Source organism: Armigeres subalbatus, chromosome 1, assembly GCF_024139115.2.
Source record: "Armigeres subalbatus isolate Guangzhou_Male chromosome 1, GZ_Asu_2, whole genome shotgun sequence".
Classification (NCBI taxonomy): Eukaryota; Metazoa; Arthropoda; class Insecta; order Diptera; family Culicidae; genus Armigeres; species Armigeres subalbatus.
The window spans coordinates 28,965,847-28,988,785 of NC_085139.1; the positions used below are offsets into that span (position 1 = coordinate 28,965,847).

The 22,939-nt window shown below is 38.9% G+C and overlaps 1 protein-coding gene and 1 long non-coding RNA gene across 3 annotated transcripts; both read left to right on the forward strand.

Moving 5' to 3' along the window:
- Nucleotides 1-1,988: 1,988 nt before the first annotated feature.
- Nucleotides 1,989-4,813, forward strand: LOC134223274 (replication protein A 70 kDa DNA-binding subunit). Of its 2 annotated transcripts, none has more exons than XM_062702428.1 (5): nucleotides 1,989-2,147; nucleotides 2,212-2,347; nucleotides 2,417-2,832; nucleotides 3,210-4,302; nucleotides 4,377-4,813. In XM_062702428.1, the coding sequence occupies exons 2-5, from the start codon at nucleotides 2,309-2,311 to the stop codon at nucleotides 4,683-4,685; spliced, it is 1,857 nt and encodes a 618-aa protein (XP_062558412.1). In that variant the 5' UTR covers nucleotides 1,989-2,147; nucleotides 2,212-2,308; the 3' UTR covers nucleotides 4,686-4,813. The 2 variants fall into 2 exon arrangements, with proteins under 2 accessions (XP_062558412.1, XP_062558418.1); XM_062702434.1 differs by having other exon boundaries at nucleotides 1,989-2,125.
- A 9,632-nt stretch (nucleotides 4,814-14,445) lies between these two features.
- LOC134208215 (uncharacterized) lies at nucleotides 14,446-15,159 on the forward strand. Its single transcript, XR_009978553.1, has 3 exons — nucleotides 14,446-14,534; nucleotides 14,600-14,887; nucleotides 14,957-15,159. It is a non-coding gene; the product is annotated as an uncharacterized LOC134208215 (long non-coding RNA).
- The last annotated feature ends 7,780 nt before the right edge of the window (nucleotides 15,160-22,939 follow it).

The window sequence follows — 22,939 nt, forward strand, 5'->3', positions numbered from 1 at the left end:
TAAGGGACATAACTCACTATGCTATTGTAAAAATAGTGTACGAAAAAGAAAAACTAAAATAATCGCCAAAATAAAAATGACACATGTACGTATAGGGGGAGGGGGGGGGGGGGCAGTGATTTGTGACAGTTTGTGACATGAGGGGGGGGGGGGGGGTGAAAATGCCGAAAAACGATGGACGTAATTTTTTAACGATCCCTAATGTTAGTAAAGTTTACTTATAATGTTGGTAAAGCTGCTTCACTCAAATATGAGTAAATGAGTTTACCCATATTTGGATGAAAAATAATACATTTTCGTTCCTCAGTCGAGAACATGGATACCGGGTGTGCTCCTCGCAGTCGTGTTATTAATTCCTTCGTTAATTTGGAATGTATTGTATTTAAAGATCTTTTTTTCATTTACTGGTGAGTATTCAATTAAATAAGTAACGACAATGGTCAGGAACATTTTATTTCTAATTTTTACGAACATTTCCTTTCGCAATTTCAGATTTTGATTTCGGCCGGAAATCGGCCACTGGGAAATCGCAGGCTGTAACAATGGAAGTTACCTTGCGAGAACTTGCGAATAAATTCATCATACAATGCAAAACAGGAAATTCAGTGGAGTTATTAGCGACTGCCAGAATGAAGCGAAGGATGCGATTTCAAATAAACCATTCTATCTATACGGTGGGCTGCAGATTCACGTTAGTGCTACCGGTCAATCATCAACTGGTCGGCGGCCGTGGAAACATAAGCTGCCCAGAATAAGATGCAACATTAGTGATATAAGCGCAGTAGGTCTCCAGCAACGAGCGCAACAATATACTGCTTTCGGAAATAATAACAGTTTCGGCTTCTCCAGAAGGTTTTTCATCGCAACATTTCCTATGTATTACATACCAGTAATTCCTTGAATAATGATCCTATTTAGTTCATTTTTCCATATTAAATTTGCATAAATAAAGATAATTTTTGTCACGTTATTTTATAAAAATTTTTATTTCGTATTAACAAAAAATCGGAACTTACAAAATGCAATTTTTTACCCCTAATAGAAAAGACTCCCTAAGTAAAAGATCAGGAAAGTACCTAAATTTTGGTAATATTCACCTATAAACTGCTCCTATAATGAAATACCCAAATATGGGTAAACGGTGATTTACCCATATCTAGGTATGTGCACTTTTTGGGAATTTTAGGTATTTGGGTGAATTGAAGTAAGCGTGTAGGGTACATAACCGTGCATGGTATACCACGGTCCTTGTACCACCAGTGTGTCTTTAGTATTAATCATATTTTCAAATCGAAATCAATCCAAAGTGATTAGATGTGGATGTATTTCATGCAAACTATTAACATTTAAAATAACATCTAATTTTCGAATTACAATTGAAAACATGTCATGGAACATTGGAACCCATGGGAAATGCATTTTTCTAATAGAGGTAATAAACTATAGAGGACGATTGTCGCTGCGGTTCCCTTTGTTATCGTTCTCAAACATTTTGGGTACCTATCTGTCAAAACGTACTGATTTTTCCTTCGTTGACATTTAGTGCCCTATCTTCGCCAGCAAAATATGTTTCGCCAGTGACGACAGCGACAATCTTCCTCTATAGTTTATTACCTCTATGTATTATTTTTCTCCATTCGAGCTCATTGCGACATTGGCCCTTATGAAACAACTGTGTCGAAATGAAAACGACGTAAGTATTGCCTGATTTTCTCAAAATTGCACGCGGCGAACCCTTCATGAAAGGTACCGCCGCGCTTTCTGCACCCCGTTTACTTGATTCTTATGGGTGAATAGCATTGCGGTGTATCGTTTGGCGCGGCCGTACCTTTCGACAGTCATTCGCCGCGTGAAGTTTTGTGCAAGTACCCATTTGGGAACATTACAAATGCCGCGCAGTGTATCATATTCAGAAAATCTGACAATATTTACTTTCAGTGTAGCAAGTTGACCTAATTGGCCTCCCCCGCGGAACGGACCAGTTGGTAAAAGAAAACACGCAAAACGCTTGACATTTCGTAAATTCCCGCGCATATCGTAAACATTCAGGTGCGAACAACTTCGTATTTGATAAAGGTTTTGCTCTTCTATTTCTCGAAATTACAGACCAGTTTGCAAAAAAAAAGTAAGATTAATACGCTTATTGGGTAGGTATACATGAAGTAACTGATGTTCTAATCACATCCATTGATTTGTAAAATATTTGTGTAGTTCGGTTAAAGTGATACCGTGAATTAAACACAAGACTGCATTGGATTGGAAATTGCCGTATTCAGGAAAAAACAGGAAAACATCCAGAGAAAAAAAAATGAGCTACAGCGGATTGTTGACCACCGGATGCATCGCCGTAAGTTATTTTATCATTCAATTTAGGCAATTGGTTTACCATATAATTGTTCTTGGAAATAAAAAATAGGATATAATGCGCGGCTCCGAGTTGGAGAAACCGGTGGTACAGATTCTGGGATCGAAACGGATTGCCGGTGGCGGCGATCAGTCCGAACGGTATCGACTGTTGATCTCCGACGAGCAGTACCTGTACAGTTTTGCCATGTTGGCCACCCAGCTGAACGGTCTGCACCAGAACGGCCAGTTGGCCGAGTTCACGGTCATCCGAATCGACCGTTACATCACCTCTATGGTGAATCGCAACGAAAAATCCGAAAAGCGAGTGCTGATCATTTTGGACTTAACCGTGGTCAAACCGGGCGCTACGGTCGGGGAGAAGATTGGCAATCCACAGCCGTTGACGGATCTGGGAGCTGTCGGCACTAACAGCGGAGGTGCTGGCTCCGCTGTTCCGGCTAGGACGGAGTCTGCCGGAAGTATCAGGTTCGTAATTTTACTTTGATTTCTTTCGGGGAAGAATTATATGTATTTTGAAATCGTCCGTTTGAGAAAAACAAAAAGGGTTTATCTTACCACATTCCAGTACAATAAAATCCTGATTAATGGATAAGAATATTATCTGTACACTGACAATGTATATAATTCCCTATCAATCATCTGCTTTTAATAATTAGAAGCTATTAGCAGCTTCGTTGATAAATCATTTTAAATCACAGCATTATTGACAACATAATAATATTTAAAAATGAGTCGATGAGTAACTTTCGCTTGCACTCCATAGTCGCTTTCCTCAGCTCGATTCGAAAAATAATTGATCACCGTACCGTGTATAGCTTCCTAAATTTCTTATATTTTCCCAGTAACGGATCTGCTTACCAGAATCGATCGGTGGCCAACACGAGCCACACTTCAACAGGTGGCGCCACCCCCTCGCTTCAGGATACTTTGACTCATCCCATCAACTCGCTTAGCCCGTATCAGAACAAGTGGGTCATCAGGGCCCGTGTCATGACCAAATCGGGCATCAGAACCTGGAGCAATGCCAAGGGGGAGGGTAAGCTGTTCTCGATGGACATCATGGACGAATCGGGCGAAATTCGAGTCACCGCTTTTAAAGAGCAGTGTGATAAGTTCTTTGACATGATTGAAGTAGACAAGGTTTACTACATTACCAAGTGTCAGCTGAAGCCGGCTAATAAGCAGTACTCTGCGCTGAAGAACGATTACGAGATGACCATGACGAACGAAACCTTGATTCAGGAATGCAATGATGCGGAAATAGCGATGCCAACAATTCAGTACAATTTTGTTCCCATTTCTCAAATTGCAAACATGGAGGCGAACGCCCTGATTGACGTTATTGGCATTTGTAAGGAAGCTGGAGAGGTGGTACAATTTACGGCCAAGACATCCGGTCGCGAGCTCAAAAAGCGTGATATAACATTGGTGGATATGAGCAACGCCGCGGTTTCCCTGACGTTATGGGGCGAGGAAGCCCAGGGCTTCAGTGCAACGAACAATCCGGTGTTAATGATCAAGGGCGCACGTGTGAACGAATTCGGGGGTGGCAAATCGATCGGACTTGTTTCTAGCAGTGTGATGAAGACCAATCCTAACTCAGAGGAGGCTTTCAAAATAACCGGCTGGTATCGAAACGGTGGCTGCAACAATGTTATTAACAGTGTATCAACCAGAACAGGGACCGGCTCGGGTTTCTCCACCGAATGGATGACATTCCACGAGGCCAAGGAAAAGAACCTGGGCAACGGCGATAAACCGGACTACTTCCAGGTAAAGGCCCTCATTCACAACATCAAATCGGGCAATGCCATCTACAAGGCATGCCCACAAGCGGACTGTAACAAAAAGGTTGTCGACCAGGATAATGGCCAGTTCCGTTGCGAGAAGTGTAACTCCGATTTTCCGAATTTCAAATATCGGCTGCTGGTTAATGTAAGTTTTTTTGAATACGTCGAGCTGGATGCTTCAGTTACTTTATATTTCTTGGTTTACAATATCTTCGACAGATGCTGATCGGCGACTGGACCTCCAACCGATGGGTGACCATATTTACGGAACTGGCCGAGCAAATGCTGGGAAAAACTTCGCAGGAAATTGGCGAGGCCTTGGATTCACACACAGAGGATGCGGAGCAAATTTTCTCGTCGATCAGCTTCCAGAGCTTTATGTTCAAGCTGCGCACCAAAGTCGAATTCTACGGAGACTCTGCGCGGAACAAGACTACAGCAGTCGCCGCCACACCGATCAACCACAAGGAGTATAATGCCTATCTGATCAAGAACATCCAGGAGATGACCGGAATCAGTAAGCATTAGGAAGTGGAATTATCGTTGAAAAAAAAACATTGAGTACACATTCACAAATCTCTTTTCCTATAATTATTATTTTTAATCGTCTGTGTAAAAATCGATATTCCTACAAATACAATTACATTTAAAAATTACTCTAAAATGCGTGTTACGTGTGGACCAATTGCCCTCAACCTTTGCCCCTATATGAATAACGGCATTTTACATAGCACCCAGGTGGTAGACTACCTCGCGCAGTAATACATATGGGAAGGTGGGACAAGATGGGTTACGGGATAAGGTAGATCAGTGCCGTTTTTGAACATCGTATATGTGCTATGCTTAGCATCTAATCGGGGTGACTAATACTGTGTAGACTAGAAGGCATAGAATAAAATATAACATTAGAGTGAAAGACGTGTTCTTGTCCCATTAACGGTTCCATCCGAATCAAGGGGTGGGTCGCTGAGCACAATTCAATTTTAATTCATTTAATTTTTTGTGATTATTTGTGCCAAAGGGTGCCAAAGTGTGCCAATTATTGTGCCTAAACTAAGGCTTTGGTCCGATTCGTGAATTAAAATAAAATTAAACTCAAAAGTGACAGTTCGGAAATTATGACATCCCCCGCTCATAAGAATGGCTGGTGCTACCCAGCAAGACCAACAAAACATCTATATAAAATTATTCAATATATTCTGTCAAAAGTAATCTTGCTCTGCGAGCAGGGTTATTTGAAAATTTTTGAACTGTCACTTTTAACACGGAGGAAGTACAACTTGGGCTTTGGTCCGATTCGTGAATTAAAATCGAATTAAACTTAAAAGTGACAGTTCGGAAATTATGAAATCCCCCGCTCATAAGAATGGCTGGTGCTACCCAGCAAGACCAACAAAACATCTATCAAAAAATTATTCAATATCTGTCAAAAGTAATTTTGCTCTGCGAGCAGGGTTATTTGAACTGTCACTTTTAAGTTTTATTCGATTTTGATTCACGAATCGGACCAAAGCCTTGGTGTAAATCCATTGAATGAATGGTCCAATGCACCGGATGAACACAATGACGTTTGAGACGGGCGCTGTTTACTAAAAATGAACACTTACATGAACTCGATGAATGAAAAAGTATTCATTCTTAGTAAACAGCGCACCGCTCAAACGTCAATGATGAACTCGGTGCATTGGACCATGGTCCAATGCACCGAATGAACACAATGACTTTTGAGACGGGCGCTGTTTACTAAAAATGAACACTTGCATGAACTCGATGAATGAAAAAGTATTCATTCTTAGTAAACAGCGCACCGCTCAAACGTCAATGATGAACTCGGTGCATTGGACCATATCCAATGCACCGAGTTCATCATTGACGTTTGAGACAGGCGCTGTTTACTAAGAATGAATACTTTTTCATTCATCGAGTTCATGCAAGTGTTCATTTTTAGTAAACAGCGCCCGTCTCAAACGTCATTGTGTTCATTCGGTGCATTGGACCATTAGGTTCTGCAGCATGACGTCACGAATGAATTCGGTCCTCGTCGAATGAACTTTTTTGACAGTTCAGTAGTACTTTCGACTGACTCCGACAACGGTCGAGCTCGTGATTGGTTGGCTGCCCCTGAGTCCAACAAGAAGTACTACTGATCTTTCACCAGATTGAGGTTACGTACAGATGCTGCAGAACCTAATAGTGGATAAAAATGGGCTGCTGAAATCCACTTCTTTTGTTTCGGATTTCATTCTTTCTATTTATTCGTGTATCTAAAAAGTAGTATAATATGGTATAATGGTATAATTCTCGTAAAGCATTTGAAAAGAGACAAATCTTGAAGACTTAATTTTACCAACAATACATATGTTCACTCTGTTCTAAGAGATAAGTGTAAAGGGAATGGAATAGTTGTTGGAATAAGTAGGGGAATTATTTATAAAACGATCAATTTAGTATAATGTCTGAATGCAAGGGCAAGGGTTGATTTTAACCGAACTTGGAACACATATTTAATATCCCATGTTAAGATCGGAGAGCCATTAAGAGAAAGTGATGTAGAGAAGGGGTACGAGAGGAAAACGAAAAGTTTAGAGAAACTTCTAATCGCAGCGGTCGATTTCAATCATATTTAGAATGCGTGTTCAAAAACATAAGAAAATTACAACAAGGGGGATAAAACAGTATAAACAAGACGGAGGTCATTAACATGGAGTGGAAAATACTATTTCGGTTTTATAATGGTAACTATTTTGGAATGAAGCCATTACACACATGAAATCATACTGTGGCGCCCGGTATTGTCCGTTGCATCAATTTTTGGACTCTACATCAACTTCGTTTTGCTTCGAATTTTTAGCGTGCACACTAGAGTGATTCAAATTTTGACTTTTTTGCTCCCCTATGCTTAAACGATGGAATTTGGTATTTTAATAATCGTCCTAATTTTTTAGCTAATTTGGATGTAATTTGACTGAGCACAAGCAGTTTGAAGCTTATATGCAAATTGCTATGAAAACAGTAACTTTTGTGAAAAACCGTTCCCCATCATTGCCTATCCAGTTTTCCGCGAGCGGTAATGGCCGCCAGCTTGCTTGCGGTTCAGTCTCTGATTTGACGTGTCTGGAGGTCAACTGCACCCACCGCTCCGAGCATTCTGACCAATGTTGCATATAAGAAGGTGCTGATGCAGTGAATTCAAGCCTTCTTATATACCACATTGATCAAAATGCTCGAATGGTGGGTGCAGTTGACCTCCAGAAACGTCAAATCAGAGACTGAACCGCAAGCAAGCTGGCGGCCATTACCGCTCGCGGAAAACTGGATTAAGCTGTAAAAATGTATGAATACTAGAGTGGGGCGTCATGGTCATTTTTTCAAATCAATGGTTTTTCGAAGCCATTCCAGGTCCTGAACAACTGTGCAGAATTTGGGACCGATTGGTTGCTTCCTCGCTTTCCGCATCGCGTATGAAGTTTGTATGGAAATTAGTATGGGAGAACGTATATTTTCAAATTTCTACTACTACAGTAGCCGTTCGATAACTGCAAAATGTTCACTTTGCAGTTAACGAATGCCGTTCGATAACTGCAACGCATTCTAGACGTCAAACGGTTGGTAATCGACGTCAGGTGCAATAAAAGTGCATCTAAATGTGCAGCTGTCATTGAGTCTGACATCAGTTTGAAGTTTAGCGGTCCGATAACTGCAAAACTGTTGCAACTATCGAATTGCAGTTAAAAAGCATTGCAGTTAAATGACTTGCAGTTATCGAACGTCTACTGTAGAGGTTTCAGTTCATCGTAAACCAAGTGGCACATTGCGTTAAAGTATAACCCAAAGGATGCCGAAAAACTTTGCTGAAGAAGGCACGTTGCTGGAACGTCCACGAAAAAAGTTATAACGCTTCAAAGATTGAGTGTTCAAAGCATATGCAAAAAATCGTTTATTCTGCCAGCACTGCCGAACTACGTAGACCAATAATTTAACTGAGTGTTATTTCGAAATAATTGGTCTTATAGGGCTTTAGAGCTAATGGGAGCTATCCGGAATCATTTCACAAAGAAAAAACATCCGACAAGAAGGAAGATGGGTTTTGCCCTTCGATAACCATAGGTTGTCCGGTAGTGCTGGCAGAAACATTGATTTCTTGCATATGGTTTGAGAAATCAATTTTCGAAACGTAATAACATTTTTTGTAGACCTTCCAGCTATGTACCTTCTTCGGCAAAGTCTTTCGGCATCTTCCAGACTATATGCTAACGTATTGAGTCACGTGATTGATGATAAATTGAAGCCGCTAAGAGCAAAAATGTAAAAAAGTACGTTTTCCCATACTAATCTCCATGTAAATTTAAAACGCGATGCGGCATGCGAGGTCGCAACCAATCGAGCCCATATTTTGCACAGTTGATTGGGGTCCCAAAACGATTCAAAAAAACCTTGATCTCACTTTATCGGACGAAATTTACGTTTTTCCATACAACTGCGCCCCACTCTAATGAATACGTTAGTAACATAAGAAAATTTAACAAGGGAAAATATCGTCGTTGTTGCTAAACGATTCGATGCTGGCAACAAAAGTTATTAGGGAAATACTGAACTTTGGGAAATTCAATTTAACACGTAGAAGAATAACATCAATATCAATAATGAGCATTTCTGTTTTCTTTATAATTTTGCTCACAAAAGTCAGATTGCTCCGCAACAACAACCGACTTTCAGCTTAGCACGCTCGTCCAGCTGAACTCAAATTTGGGTCAGCATAACTCAAAATAATAACTTCTACTGAAACGTCAAACTCTGAGTTACTGAGAGTTATGATTTTGAGTAGCTTTGACTCATATTTGCATAAATAGTACCTGAACTCAAAAATGAGTTCACCGTGAAAATTTTCAGAAGTCCAACGATCGCAGGTGGATCTTACTGTATTTTAATTTACTAAATTCTAAGTTTTAGATTATTTATCCATTTCTCGTTCCAGCAATACGACGAGGACATCGAAATCCGCGCTCGAGAAAACGTTTGGAAATACATTAGGAAAGAATAAATTTGAAGAGCATAACCAAGATGTCACAACAGTGAACAGTTTTCAAGACTTCGTCATTGCCTTCATGAAATTCTTCTGCGGTGTATTCACCAGTTGTGGCCTTTGGAGTGGTCACTTCTTCTTCTTCTTCTTAAATGACTCTATAGACTCTATGTATACATTCCAACTGGAACTTGCCCTGCTTTTCAACTTAGTATTTTATTAGCATTTCCTCAGTAATTAATTGAAAGCTTTTCTCTGCCCGCCATTGCATGAGTATGTATCTTGTGTGGCAGTACAATGGATAAACTATGCCCATGGTGTCTAGAAAGTTTCCAACCCGAAAACATCCTAGACCGGACCGAGAATCGAACTCGTCATCTCCGGATTGGCAATCCTACGCTTTTGCTCGCAAGGCTACTGGAGACCCCTTGGAGTGGCCACTATTGACCAGATTAAACAGTATAGATCTCACACCAGGTACGAAGTCACAGAAAGTTATTGGTTTGCCCAAGTCCGCGGTAAGATCCATAGCATGAGAATGTCTCTTATATGTCATTTTTCACTTCCAGACGAGCTCCCATCACAAGCGACCGCTGGAGATATTGAAGGACAGCTATTTATTTATTAAAAAAAACTATGGCTTAAAAATGTTTCATGCTAAAAGAGAGGGAAAAAGATATTATAAACTATAGAGAAAAAGTTTGTCCTTGGCTACAAACATGTTGGGTACATAAGTTTGCAATGTCATTCCCATAGCTACAAATCAGCAACAGATGTTCCAACACAGGAACCTTTCTCTGTAGTTTATAACCTTTCCAAGTATAAGCTGTAATAAATGCCAAATTGTTTCATGAATCTTATTCGAATTCCTTTCTTTTAACTGCGTCCGATTGCCTTTATGAGATTTGACAAACTCAAAATTCTAAATATTTGATTTTATGATTTTGAGTAAACGTCACTCAAAATTCATACCTCCCTCCGTTACTCAAAATTGAGTTAAGGGGCCTTAACTCAATTTTGTCTTGAGCCAGTTTTTACGATTTTGAGTTAATCTGACCCAAAATTGAGTTCAGCTGAACGAGCGTGAGGATCTATTCTACACTCAAAATAATCCACACGTTAATGGTACGTGGAAAATCACGTAGATTGCTAGAAATGAACTTCTTAACAGATTCATCTGACGAAGGTAGCTATTATGTGCTATTATTGATCATCAGATAGCATCTAAACAAACATCCCGTCGCTATTACTCTTATTGCTTCATCACTTCTACGTGAAAATCACGTACACGTCTGAAGTTCATTTTGACACCAGATGCCGTCATTCACTCTAAGGGTCTGTCTCAATTGGATGATTAAACTGAAATTAAACTTAGAAGTGACATTTCCAGAATTATCGAATAACCCTGCTCGCAGAGCAAGATTACTTTTGACAGATATCGAATCATTTTCCATCGATGTCCTATTGGAATTGCTGGGTAGCACCAGCCATTCTTATAACGGGGTGATTTTTTAATTTTCGAACTGTCACTTTTAAGTTTAATTCTTCAAATGAGACAGACCCTAAGGGTCTGTTCACAAATTACGTAACGCAAAAATCCGAGTTTTTGACCCCCTCCCTCCCCCTCGTAACAAAAAGTAACATTTTTGGTACGCCCTCCCTCCCCCATGTAACGCGTAACTGTGAAAATTTTAAAGGCAGATTTTTTCCCTTCTCTGAAACGTTTGGGTTTTGGTATTTTTTGAACACTGTTAGACGGCACATAATCAAAAATTAAGGATATCAAGAATGCAGCTAGTAGAAACGAAAATAGAATTTCCGATCATAACCATTTACATAGTTTTGCGAATCTGTGGTGTCGAGAAATACAATATTCGCTTGGTATTTTTACGCATATTAGTCCCGCTATGTCAGCATGCTTGATTTCGAAAATGACTAATATACGATAACGATAAACAGCAATTACTTCAATCAGTGATTAAAAATAAAGACATTCAAATATTTTTTTATTCGCGTTATGCGTAACATTTGTTAGTACCCACCCCCTCCCCCACCTTTTAGTGTAACAAAGTATAACGCAAGTTGGACCTCCCCCCTCCCCCAGAAGCGTTACGTAATTTGTGAACAGACCCTAAGACTAAACTTAGGGCTCATTCACAAATTACATAACGCAAAAAAGCACAGATTTGAACCCCCACCCACTCCTCCGTGACTTGTTTGTAACATTTCCTTCCTATACCCACCCACCCCCATATGTGACGCATAACGTCTTACTAAAATTTCACAAAAATGATATATTGGTATTTTTAGTGAACTCTTCCTTAACTTCCTTCATAGTGCATGATAATACTGTAAAATTTGAATTTAATTAAAATTTTGTTTTTTATATTATTTTATTATTCATGTTACCCGTAACAGAACTAAACAAACCCACCCACCCCCTAGACAAACCGTAACATTTTGTAACGCAATGTTGTGTACCCACCCACCCCTTGATGCGTTATGTAATTTGTGAATGAACCCTAAATATTTACCCGGTAAAAATCGTTTACTCATTAATGGGTACTTTTTGTCTGCTATCTCTTTCTCTCTGCTAAAAAATTTACCCATTTTGGGAGAATAAGTGGATTTACTCATTTAAATGAGTAGATCCACTTATTCTCTCAAAATGGGTAAATTTTTCAGCAGTGGGAAAGAGATAGCAAAGAAAAAGTACCCATTAATGAGTAAACGTGTTTCTCCGTGTAGGCGGAAGAGTTGTTGCTCTCGAATTTTGGAATTTATAATATTGTTATATATTATAATTTATTGCTAAAAACTTACTGTAGTAATTGATATAGCTACTTTTATGTTAAGCATGTTGAGCGTGAAAGAAAATTAATGCTTTTGTTGTTGCTGTAGTAGTTAATATCGGTTGTGGAAACTCCGGGAACCCGAGATGGCGACGCAAAACAAAATTAGGACGCAAGTGAAAGGAGGTTTTTTTTCAATACTTTTAAAGGGAATAAATATAATGTTCTATAAATTTGCTGGAACTTTATTGAATCGCATCGAAAAAATAATTACCGGGCTACAAACTACACCTTTTTTATTTGCGCTGTATCAACTATCCATTGCGCAAGGTTCTTTCAGAACCTACTGGTATTAAAAAAATACTTTACGTACAAATATGCTTAACATAGCTCAGCTGCTTATGTTTTATTTTAGTTTATTTAATGTTATTTTAATGATATTTTTCACTCGAAAGAAAATTTGGGTAATAATAGCGAGAATAATAGTCAACGAAAAAACACGTGTCTTTTGCTCAAAATAAATGTAAAATCCACTGAAACATTATTTGAAACCTACCGCATCATACCGTGGATGCCACCTAAAAATCACGTAGCTATCACGTGGCACTCTGGTAAACAGGATGTTCATGAGTTCATTTTTTGTTTACTTGCGTTTCACGTAGCTGTTACGTGAAAAAGGTGATGGAAAAAAACCACATATGTTTTCACGTAATATTGACGTTTGGATTATTTTGAGTGTATAATTTGATAATGTACAAACTTATCAATAAGACCAATTTGATAATAAAATTGATGCTCAATCGATAAGGCGTTGTATTTACAGCTCACTGCGCGTCGCATATTTGATTCGCGGTTACCAAAAACACACGCAACGCGATTGTTGTTGTCGCTTGTCGACTCTATCGCAATGTTTCAAAGGCTCCCCCAGACCTAAGCGATTTCATCGCCGCGACGGCGACAACTAGTCGTCGCGATTCTATCGTTGGGTCGCTGCAGGTAATGTTCCATTTGAGCTTCGCCGTTGGTATGGCAACTAAATCACAGTCACCAAGCGACAGAATCGCGTCGCAATTGTCTCGTCGCGTGTGTTTGGGCGCTTCCATACCAACGGCAACAGATTCGCTGACGCTAAGGCGATAGTCGCGTTGTGTTTGTTTGGGAGAATCTCTACAGTTTTCTTAACAAATTTGGAATTATCTGCACTAATTTATAAGAGTATTAATTGTAATCGAATCTCGCTTACTCGACGCATATTTTTATTTGGATATATTAATGGAATTAAAAGTAAAAGCGCTTTTGGAATGAAAATAAAGTGACGAAGATCAATAAACGTCACAAGGATGCGAAAAGGAACCAAAATTATTTAAATATTTGTTGAATTTTTAATATTGGTTTTACCTTAATTATTTTTTTTTGTTATGTACTTAATATTATACTCCAGTTAGCCTTGCGAGCGAAAGCGTATAATTGCCGGAGTTTGCGAGTTTGATTCTTGTTGCCATCCAGGATGTTTTCGAGAGGGAAACATATTCGAATCCTTGCGCATAGTATATCCATTATGCTTGCCACACAAGATACATACTTATGCAATGGCGGCCATAAATGCTTTCAATTAATAACTGGAAATACTATTAGAATACGAAGTTGAAGCAGGCCAAGTTCCAGTTGAAATGTAGAGCCATAGAAGAAGATTACACAAATACCGTGGACCCCCGATAATTTGAACGGTACCTCATTCAAATTACGGGGTTCATTTTTATTTTGAACTTCTTGTTACTCTATTTGCATCAGAAAAACTGGTTTCTCGCTGCTCTCTTTGCTGGTTTGTTTTGATTCTGCGTCCCGCTTCATGATGTTTCAATTTTCTTTTCTCGCTTCCACGTGTTAAATGACGTTTAAACCATTTTTAATTTGGACGATGTTCAAACGAACGTTGAACCCCGTTAAAAAGTGATCTGATTAAAAGCGGTCATATTATTGCGCAGATTCCGCCTTATTAGACCCCTGCGCGAAAATTATTTGCGTGAATATTTTTCCCGTGTCACACACACAAATGAATTGACACTGTTTATTGTTTATTTGAGTAAACAAAAACATGTGGAAGTATTGGCTTGAGAAATGGATTGTGAGTGATTTGACTATGCGTCCAATTTGGGAATCTCGAGCTCGTTCAGTAGCCGCTAGGTTGCGAAGGCCGACTTCGTAGCTTAGTTGGTTAAAGCACCAGTCTAGCGTACTGTACACAGAACGAAAAAAAGTTGTGATTTTAACATTTTCTGTATCTTATATTGAAAGTTGGTAAAATTTGGTATTTTTGAGTGCTAAAATATTGAAATCAAATGCAAAATGTTTAATTTGACAGTTTTTTGCTCAGGTTAAAATTGTTATTTTAACAGTAAGAGCACTCCGATCAAAACTTTTAAAATAGTCGAAATAACTTTTATATTTCGTATTTCTGGCAACACTGACAAAATAAAATTAAACTGGCAGCTCGAAACGATCTGTCAAAACCGAAAATAAAAACCGCGAAAAATGTTCCTGTTTCAAAAATTTTTGCGACGAGTAAGTTTTTATTTGCTGTTTAGATTTTTCAGTGAATTTGATTGGGAACCTATACTTTTTTTCAGAAGACAGCATAAAGGTGCCAGTCTGCTGACCATATAGCATCCGAAAACTCATAAGCATGTTCCTGGAGGAAGTTTTTTCTGAGATAGATTGGCATTGGTATGATGTTTTAATAGCAGAAACACGCAGGTCAAAACACCGAAGAAGCTGCCTTTGCTTGATCGAAACAGATGCGCCGAATGACGATCCAGGTGCTGCAAAAATCGAGAGAACTCGAAAATTTTAATCTGTCCGCTCGTTGGGTCAAATTAAGTGCCTTGGACGTCCCATATGTTGAGTCGATACCGAAGGTAATAAAATTTCGATTATTATGCATAGCGAGCTTTAGTACTATCTTTCCCTCGATCTTTTCTATGTAGAAGCAACATCGCTAAACTGTGCAGCAATGGTGCCTTCTGGAGTCAGGAGAATGCATTCCAAAGCGGAGGCACACCACTGTTATATTGCTGCGACATTCGGAAAAGCTGCTCCAAATCATCAACACAGCGGATGGAAGCGATGCCTGTCGGCTTGTTCAGATTCATCGAACCCATTAAAAATAAATGAAAATAGAGAATAAATAGAAACAAAATAATTAATCATAAATATGTTTTCATTTTGACAAATTTGAATTGAAAATCTCGTTGAAAAGGCACATGTGGAATCAAGAATGGAACAACTTGTTATTTTGAAAGTTTAATTAGTTGATTCTATTGTAAAATTTCATGTCGATTTGAGAGGAAAATGTTATTGTGCATAAATCCCAAAATTTCATTCGCACCTTTGAGTTTCCGCGCCGAGCACTTAGCGCCAGACTCGGCGACAAGGAGATGGTTATCAAGTTGGTATCCCTGATTTTTGACAACTGATGTCGATTGGTTGTGTGAGTGCTCCGGGGTCAAAAAATAGAGCTTTTAGCTGAAAATTTAGTTGTCAAATGCACATTTTGACAGCATTATAGATGTATGAGTGAATGAAATGTTCAAATGCTCTATCGCGGAAGCAGTCGCTGAAGACAAGTGTCAATGGTTTCAGTGACGAAACGAAAAGTTTCAATGCAAAAAGCAATATTTTGAAAAGTTAGCTCTTGTAAAAGTTCTTGCCGATGTGACATGTTTTGAATTGTAGATTTAACAATTCTATACTTTCTACTGAAAATCACTAACTAATTTTCTTAATTTTACCAACGTTTTCTTAACTTTACCAACGATTTTTTTTTGTGTGTAGGGTCATGGGTTCGAGTCCCATCGAAGGGAAAGTGGTTACCTCAATACATTTTCAAATCAATATCTTCCACATAACGTACATATTCACATATGAGTTTCCATAACATTGTAAATTAACGTCCAAGTCGGGTGGTTTAATCCCCGGAAATAGGCAATTACCTTTGATTGAACTGAACTTGAGTTGCGTGCTCTTGCCTACGCAATGCGGTCGGGTCTGAGCTTGACGACCGACTGGCAAATAGCTTACACAACCTCACTTGATCAGTACCGTTGCTGATGAAGAATGTGTATAGCCGCCAGACATTCTAAATACTCACGCTCCTCTAATGTGGACCTGTACAATACACATGTGGAAGTATTGGCTTGATAGATGGATTGCGAGTGATTTGACTATGCGTCCAATTTGGGAATCTCGAGCTCGTTCAGTAGCCGCTAGGTTGCGAAGGCCGACGGAGGTCCTTCGTAGCTTAGTTGGTTAAAGCACCAGTCTAGCGTACTGTAGGGTCATGGGTTCGAGTCCCATCGAAGGGAAAGTGGTTACCTCCAATACATTTTTCAAATCAATATCTTCCACATAACGTACATATTCACATATGAGTTTCCATAACAAAACCGGTGTGTTTGATTACTACACTTACCCATACGCTTATGCAAGGCTTAGTGAATAAGCGGGAATGAAGAAATCGGCAAACTATTTTTTAATTCCCGGTTTAAACCAATATGTATTTAAATTAAAACCTTTAAGATAAATGACTTGTGCTCTCTAGTAGGTAACTAGTAATTGCTCCATATTGTTATGAAATCCAGTGACCGAATAATATTTACATATGTCTAAAATTGTTCTACAGATACAGACAGTTTAGCCATTAGCCCATTCGCCGTTTCAGGTGGACGTCACCCGGCCTTATTAAGACGGTAGAATGCTTCGACTGCCAGCCCTCTTATCCAAACATAGCAATAAGGGATCGTACACTTATTACGTAAGCAATTTTTCTGGTCAGGCAATAATCAAAGCAAAGTCCATTAATGCACACTGCCAGAACCATAATTGTGACTTAACTGACATAATTCTCAATGCACTTTTCAGCACTCCCGGGGTGGGTTGTTATATTGTCAGCTTCAGTTTTAATCCGAGCAAATGAAAAACATTTACATGATGAACATAATTGCGTTGACACCGCGTTTTTTGGGATACCAGGACAATCTGGAGATCTTACACCATCTCATATGCCTGGATATCAAACGCAAGTGAAAGAGATATGTATACTGCCGTTCTACGCATAACTGTCCCATGTTACCTTTAATAAAAAAAAACAGATTAATCCACCTAGCGTTGGTGGTGTCTTGGTGTATTTTTGAAAAGTAATGATCGATGGCGAACCAGCATTCCAGGGTGTTCCGGTATGTGACCAGGCGAACCAAATACCCTCAGAACCCATTCCGCTGAGCTTGTTTTGCAAAATTATGAAGTTTGATATTTAAGTTTGAAGCCAGGTTTCGGAATTGCTCAGAATTGATCGGAATTGATCCCCCAGGAAACTAGCATTCCTGGTTGGCCCGGAATATGACCAGAATGACCAAATACCCTCAGAACACATTTCGCTGAGCTTGTTTTGCAAAATAATAAAGTATGATACGTCACAAGACAGGTTTCGGAAATTTCGGACAGGTTTCGAAAATTGGCCACTTTCCCCAGGGAACCATCATTCCAGAGCTTTTCGGAATGTGACCAGAATGACCAAATACCCTCAGAACACATTTCGCTGAGCTTGTTTTGCAAAATAATAAAGTATGATACGTCACAAGACAGGTTTCGGAAATTTCGGACAGGTTTCGAAAATTGGCCACTTTCCCCAGGGAACCATCATTCCAGAGCTTTTCGGAATGTGACCAGATGGACCAAATACCCTCAGAACACATTTCTATGAACTTGTTTTGCAAAATCATGAAGTTTGACACGTCGCCAGCCAGGTTTCAGTAATGATCAAAAAGTGGCCACTTCCCCCAGGGAGCCAGCAGACCAGGGCACATGGACCACATGCCCTCAGAACACATTTCCATGAACTTGTTTTGCAAAATCATGAAGTTTGATACGTCGCAAGCCAGGTTTCAGTAATGATTAATAAGTGGCCACTTCCCCCAGGGAAGCAGCATTCCAGGGCATCCCGGAATGTGACCAGATGGACAAAATACCCTTATAACACTTTCCGCCGAGCTTGTTTTGCGAAATCATGAAGTTTGACATGTCGCAAGCCAGGTTTCAGTAATGATCAATAAGTGGCCTTTTCCCCCAGGGAACCAGCATTCCAGGGCATCCCGGAATGTGACCAAATGGACCAAATACCCTAAGAACACATTTCTATGAACTTATTTAGCAAAATCATGAAGTTTGATACGTCGCAGGCCAGGTTTCAGTAATGATTAAAAAGTGTCCACTTCCCCCAGGGAAGCAGCATTCCAGGGCATCCCGGAATGTGACCAGATGGACAAAATACCCTCAGAACACTTTCCGCCGAGCATGTTTTGTCCGTGTCCATTTTCAAAACGATGACCAATGTCCCTGAAACTATAGGAATTTTGTGATCGATTGCAGAAAACAAAACCAAATTCCGATGCAAGATTGCTGAGAACCATCATTTTGAAAATTTAGTTTTAAATGAAACTGGGGGTCAGGTACGTAAGTGATATAGAAGACTAGAAGTATACTAAAAGAGTTTCCGCGTCTGATGGTCCTGGTTTCATCAAAATCGAATCATTCTAAGCAAAGTTATGCCGATTTGAACTTCGACAAAATTTGGCCTATCTTAACCTTTTTGTCTAACCCCTGTTGTATATGTGTGCGCACTGCTGAAAAAATCACAAAAATAAGAAATAAATCAAATTAATTTTCATTATGTTGTTCTTTATAGGGTAAATATCGGAGCTATATGAGTTGAAGTCCCGCGGAGCAGTAATCTTATAAAATTATTTACCAATTAAAATTAGCACAATAAAAAAAGATAAAAAAATGAACCGAACTGAGTTTGATTCACTGCCCTTCAATTGAGATTCTCACGTCCGAATGTGTGAGTGGCGATAAAAGGAAAATAAACACTCCTAGATGGTGCTACTCAGCAAAGTTTGGGTAAAAATGAGTATATTTCCATATATTTTTTGACTCCTTCGCAACCATTGTGATGACTCGATTAATTTTGAGGTTATGAGCAGAAGGAAAACAAACATGTATTTACACATGCCGAATTGCACATCAGTGTGCGAGCATTAAACGTCACTCATCTCTATAATTGGAATGGTATACGAAACTTGTCGGAGCTGGAAGGCTATGATCAGGCCTGGGATTTGTCACCTTCATACAGAAAAACCCAGATTAATCCACCTAGCAGTGATGATGCCTTTCTCGTGCATTATAAAATATATTGAAAAATCACATTAGAAAGGTCAAAAAAAAGCTCTTTGGGGGAATAGATCACATTTTTTCGATCATTTTAAATATTTTTGCCTTGCCACCATTCAAAAAAAATTGTTCTTTGAATTTTCAAGGGGGACCTTTGGGGAAAAACAATGTTTTTTCAATAATTCCGAAAAGCAATGATCGGGCCCATTTCCAATAGCAAACAATTCCCCGTCGAATGCAACTTGTTGCGAGTAAATCGGATAATTCTAAGTTCTAAAAAGTGTGCCTACAAAATTTGTACACATACACACACACATACACAAAAAAACAGACGTCACCTCAGTTTGTCGAGCTGAGTCGATCGGTATATAACACTATGGGTCTCCGGGCCTTCTATCAAGTTTTTTAGCAATCATATAGCCTTTCGGTACAACTTTGTTGTACGAGAAAGGAAAAAATGCATATGTTACAAATATGCGATCGTGCGGTAGTACAATGATTAGCGATAGTAAATACAATGATTAGCGATAGTAAATACAATGATTAGCGCAACGGCGCGTTTTGAAAAATATATATGGATTAAAATTCGATATGTTTCCAACTTTCCTGATTCCCACGTAGTGTTTTTTCACCAATGTAATATTAAAGTTCAATAATACTACATAGTTGTATGTCATACATTGATTTTGCATCCCTTTGTGTAATAATTGTACAAGTACATTTGTGAAAATGAAACCAACAATTCACATAAATATAAATGAAAAAAAAGCCGCATAATATGGAAATAAGGAGGTGTATGAAAACGAACGTTATGTTCAAATCACCCATATGCCCAAACTACACCATCATTCCACCCAAACCAACCAAACCACCCAAACCAAAAGTCAGTTAGCCTTAATGACACGCCTCTTCTTTCCTTCCAAAGCATGAAACAAAATGGCAGCAAACGTAACTAGCGCACGAGAAAGCATGCACGTAGGTATGCGATTTTATTTCCAACGACGAAACTTTTACAGCTGTGTTGAGGAGAGCGGATGAAATCATCGGCTTCGGGTCTCTAGCGCGTGTGTGTTCGTCCATTAGTTTTCGTGTTCCACATTTGAAGCTTTGGAAAACTTTGCTTGAGAGGTTAGCATCATCAATAAAGCACGAAAGAAGCAACACAAACATTCATGCTGTCAGTTATATACACGGTGCGAAATTTATTCACCGCATGCAGAAATGCTACACCCTTAATTTGTTTTACTCAATATTGTGCGGTTACTTGCTAAGTTTTTTAAACTTTATTAAGTGTTATTTTAATCTCCAGATTATGTTCAACACCGTACTTGCTAAATGGACACGGTCGGTTAAAGTAGCTGTTCCTTAAATAGTTCGTTAAAGTAGTCGCTAGATTATTCGCTGTTGGTTTGAGCGAGACAGAGTATATGTCAAAAAAATTAACCAGCAATCTGCGGTGTATTGTTCGAAATGAACGTTTATCAGCAATGGACTTTCTGCTGTACTATAGATCTCGCATAATTTATCAAAAGGACCTAAGTAACATCTTTTTCATGAATTAATTTGAGTACTGCAATCAACAGAACAACATGAAAGCTATTGCGATTCTTTTCTAAAATTAGCATACAGTCGCGATTCGCTGGTTGGGCCACGACCTCGGCCAACTAACGAATTCGGTTTTATAGTTGGGTCAACTGACAGCCATTTGAACACGTGTATTTCGACTTGAACATCACAAATGATGTCCAGTGACGCCCAATCCCGTTTTCCGTGTTCACATTGAATTTTGACGTACGGTTGCTTTTTAGTTGGGCCATTGCCCAACCAGCGGAGGCCCAACTAAAAAGTGACCCAAGTATTAAGATCCCAACCAGCGAATCCCGACTGTACTGGCTCACCAGTTACGCGCCGGGTCCCATGCGCCGAGTTGTGCGCCATGCAAAAAGTAAATAAACCAATGTCAAATAGATGTGAGCTTTCGGTAAGCTTTTCCACATTCGCTTGTAAGGTATGTAGCATATTGTCGTCCCTTTACGAAAAGATATTTTTAAGTGAAATTGTTCGAGGTTTAGTAGTTTTTTGCTTTTCTTTCGCCTGTGTTGCGTTCGGGATATTGTTTAAGTGGATATTAGTAGTGCAATTATGTTTAATTTGTGATGTAATATTCTACACTTAAATTGAGTAAAGTACCATAATATGACACAATACCTTAGCGGCGCACAACTAAGCGAGGCAGAGGTGAATGAGCAAAATGCTATAATATCTCGAGAATCACAATATTGATTGCAGTATTCAAATTAATTCATGAAAAAAAATGTTACTTACGTCCTTTTGAAAAGTTAAGCGAGAATTCATGAAAAAAAATTACTTAGGTCCTTTTGAAAAGTTATGCGGGAAATGTAATAAAATGCGTAAAGCCAAAATAGAACTTTTTGGGAACTTGCAAGTGTTCTGATTGTTTAAGTTGACTTTTTGTAAATTTATTGGTCAATATTTAAGAAGTGCAGCCTGCTGAGGGTGGCTGGGTTCGATTCCCGGTGCCGGTCTAGGCAATTTTCGGATTGGAAATTGTCTCGACTTCCCTGGGCATAAAAGTATCATCGTGCTAGCCTCATGATATACGAATGCAAAAATGGTAACTTGGCTTAGAAACCTCGCAGTTAATAACTGTGGAAGTGCTTAATGAACACTAAGCTGCGAGGCGGCTCTGTCCCAGTGGGGGATGTAATGCCAATGAAGAAGAGTTAAAAGAAAAGTGCATACTTAGTTTATTCAAATTTGATTCAGCCTATCTTTTGAAAAGGGTTAAACTTGTTTTTACTGATTTTTTCAAATGGATATAATCGAAAAACGACCCTTCCTACAAAAAAGTGTTGTATGGGTGACTATCGCAAAATCAGTCAAACTTTCTAGTGCAAATATCGGAAACAATCCAAATTGAGCCCAACACTGAAAAGAATCAGTTTAAAAATTTTAAAGTCGATTGAAAATATTAGCAAAAATTTCAGCTCTTTTCAAAGGATAGTCTAGATTAAATTTGGAAAAACATTTTTGTTTTCATTTCGGATCATCTGGTGATTTTTCATTTCTCATTTTTCATTTCTTACTTCTTACTTTTCACTCCTCACTTCGCACTTCTCACGTCTCACTTTTCACTTCTCACTGCTCACATCGGCCCATAGGGAAAGGAATGGCAGAAATGACGCTTAACTTTTAAAAGAACATATGTCACCTTTTATTTATGAATTAATTTGTGTACTGCAATCAAAAGCTATCATATTGGTCTGTTGATCGCAATATTAAAATTCATTCATGAAAATATGTTTCTTAGGTCATTTTGAAAAAATAAACGAGAATTTTCAGTGTATACATGAAATCTTAAAATAGGTACTTTTTAACTCATTAATGGGTTTCTATGTTTCTTTGTGAAGTTTTTTCTTCCGTGTAAGCTGTGTATTCTATGCTGTCAGTGTGCCGGTTTCGAATAAATTGTGTCTTGGTAGAACATAACCTAGAAAATCGATAGCTTATTTGTTACGAAATAATGATGTCTCATATTTGAATATTTACTATTTTTTGAGAAGTGCCATCATTATGAAACTCAATAGTGAACAAGAAGAAAACATTCCCCATCGAATGCAACTTGTTGTAGCAAAATCGATTCAGGTTTAGTACTAGAAAAATTGGCTAATGTTTCAATGTGCACACATACGCACACACACACACGGACACACACACGGACA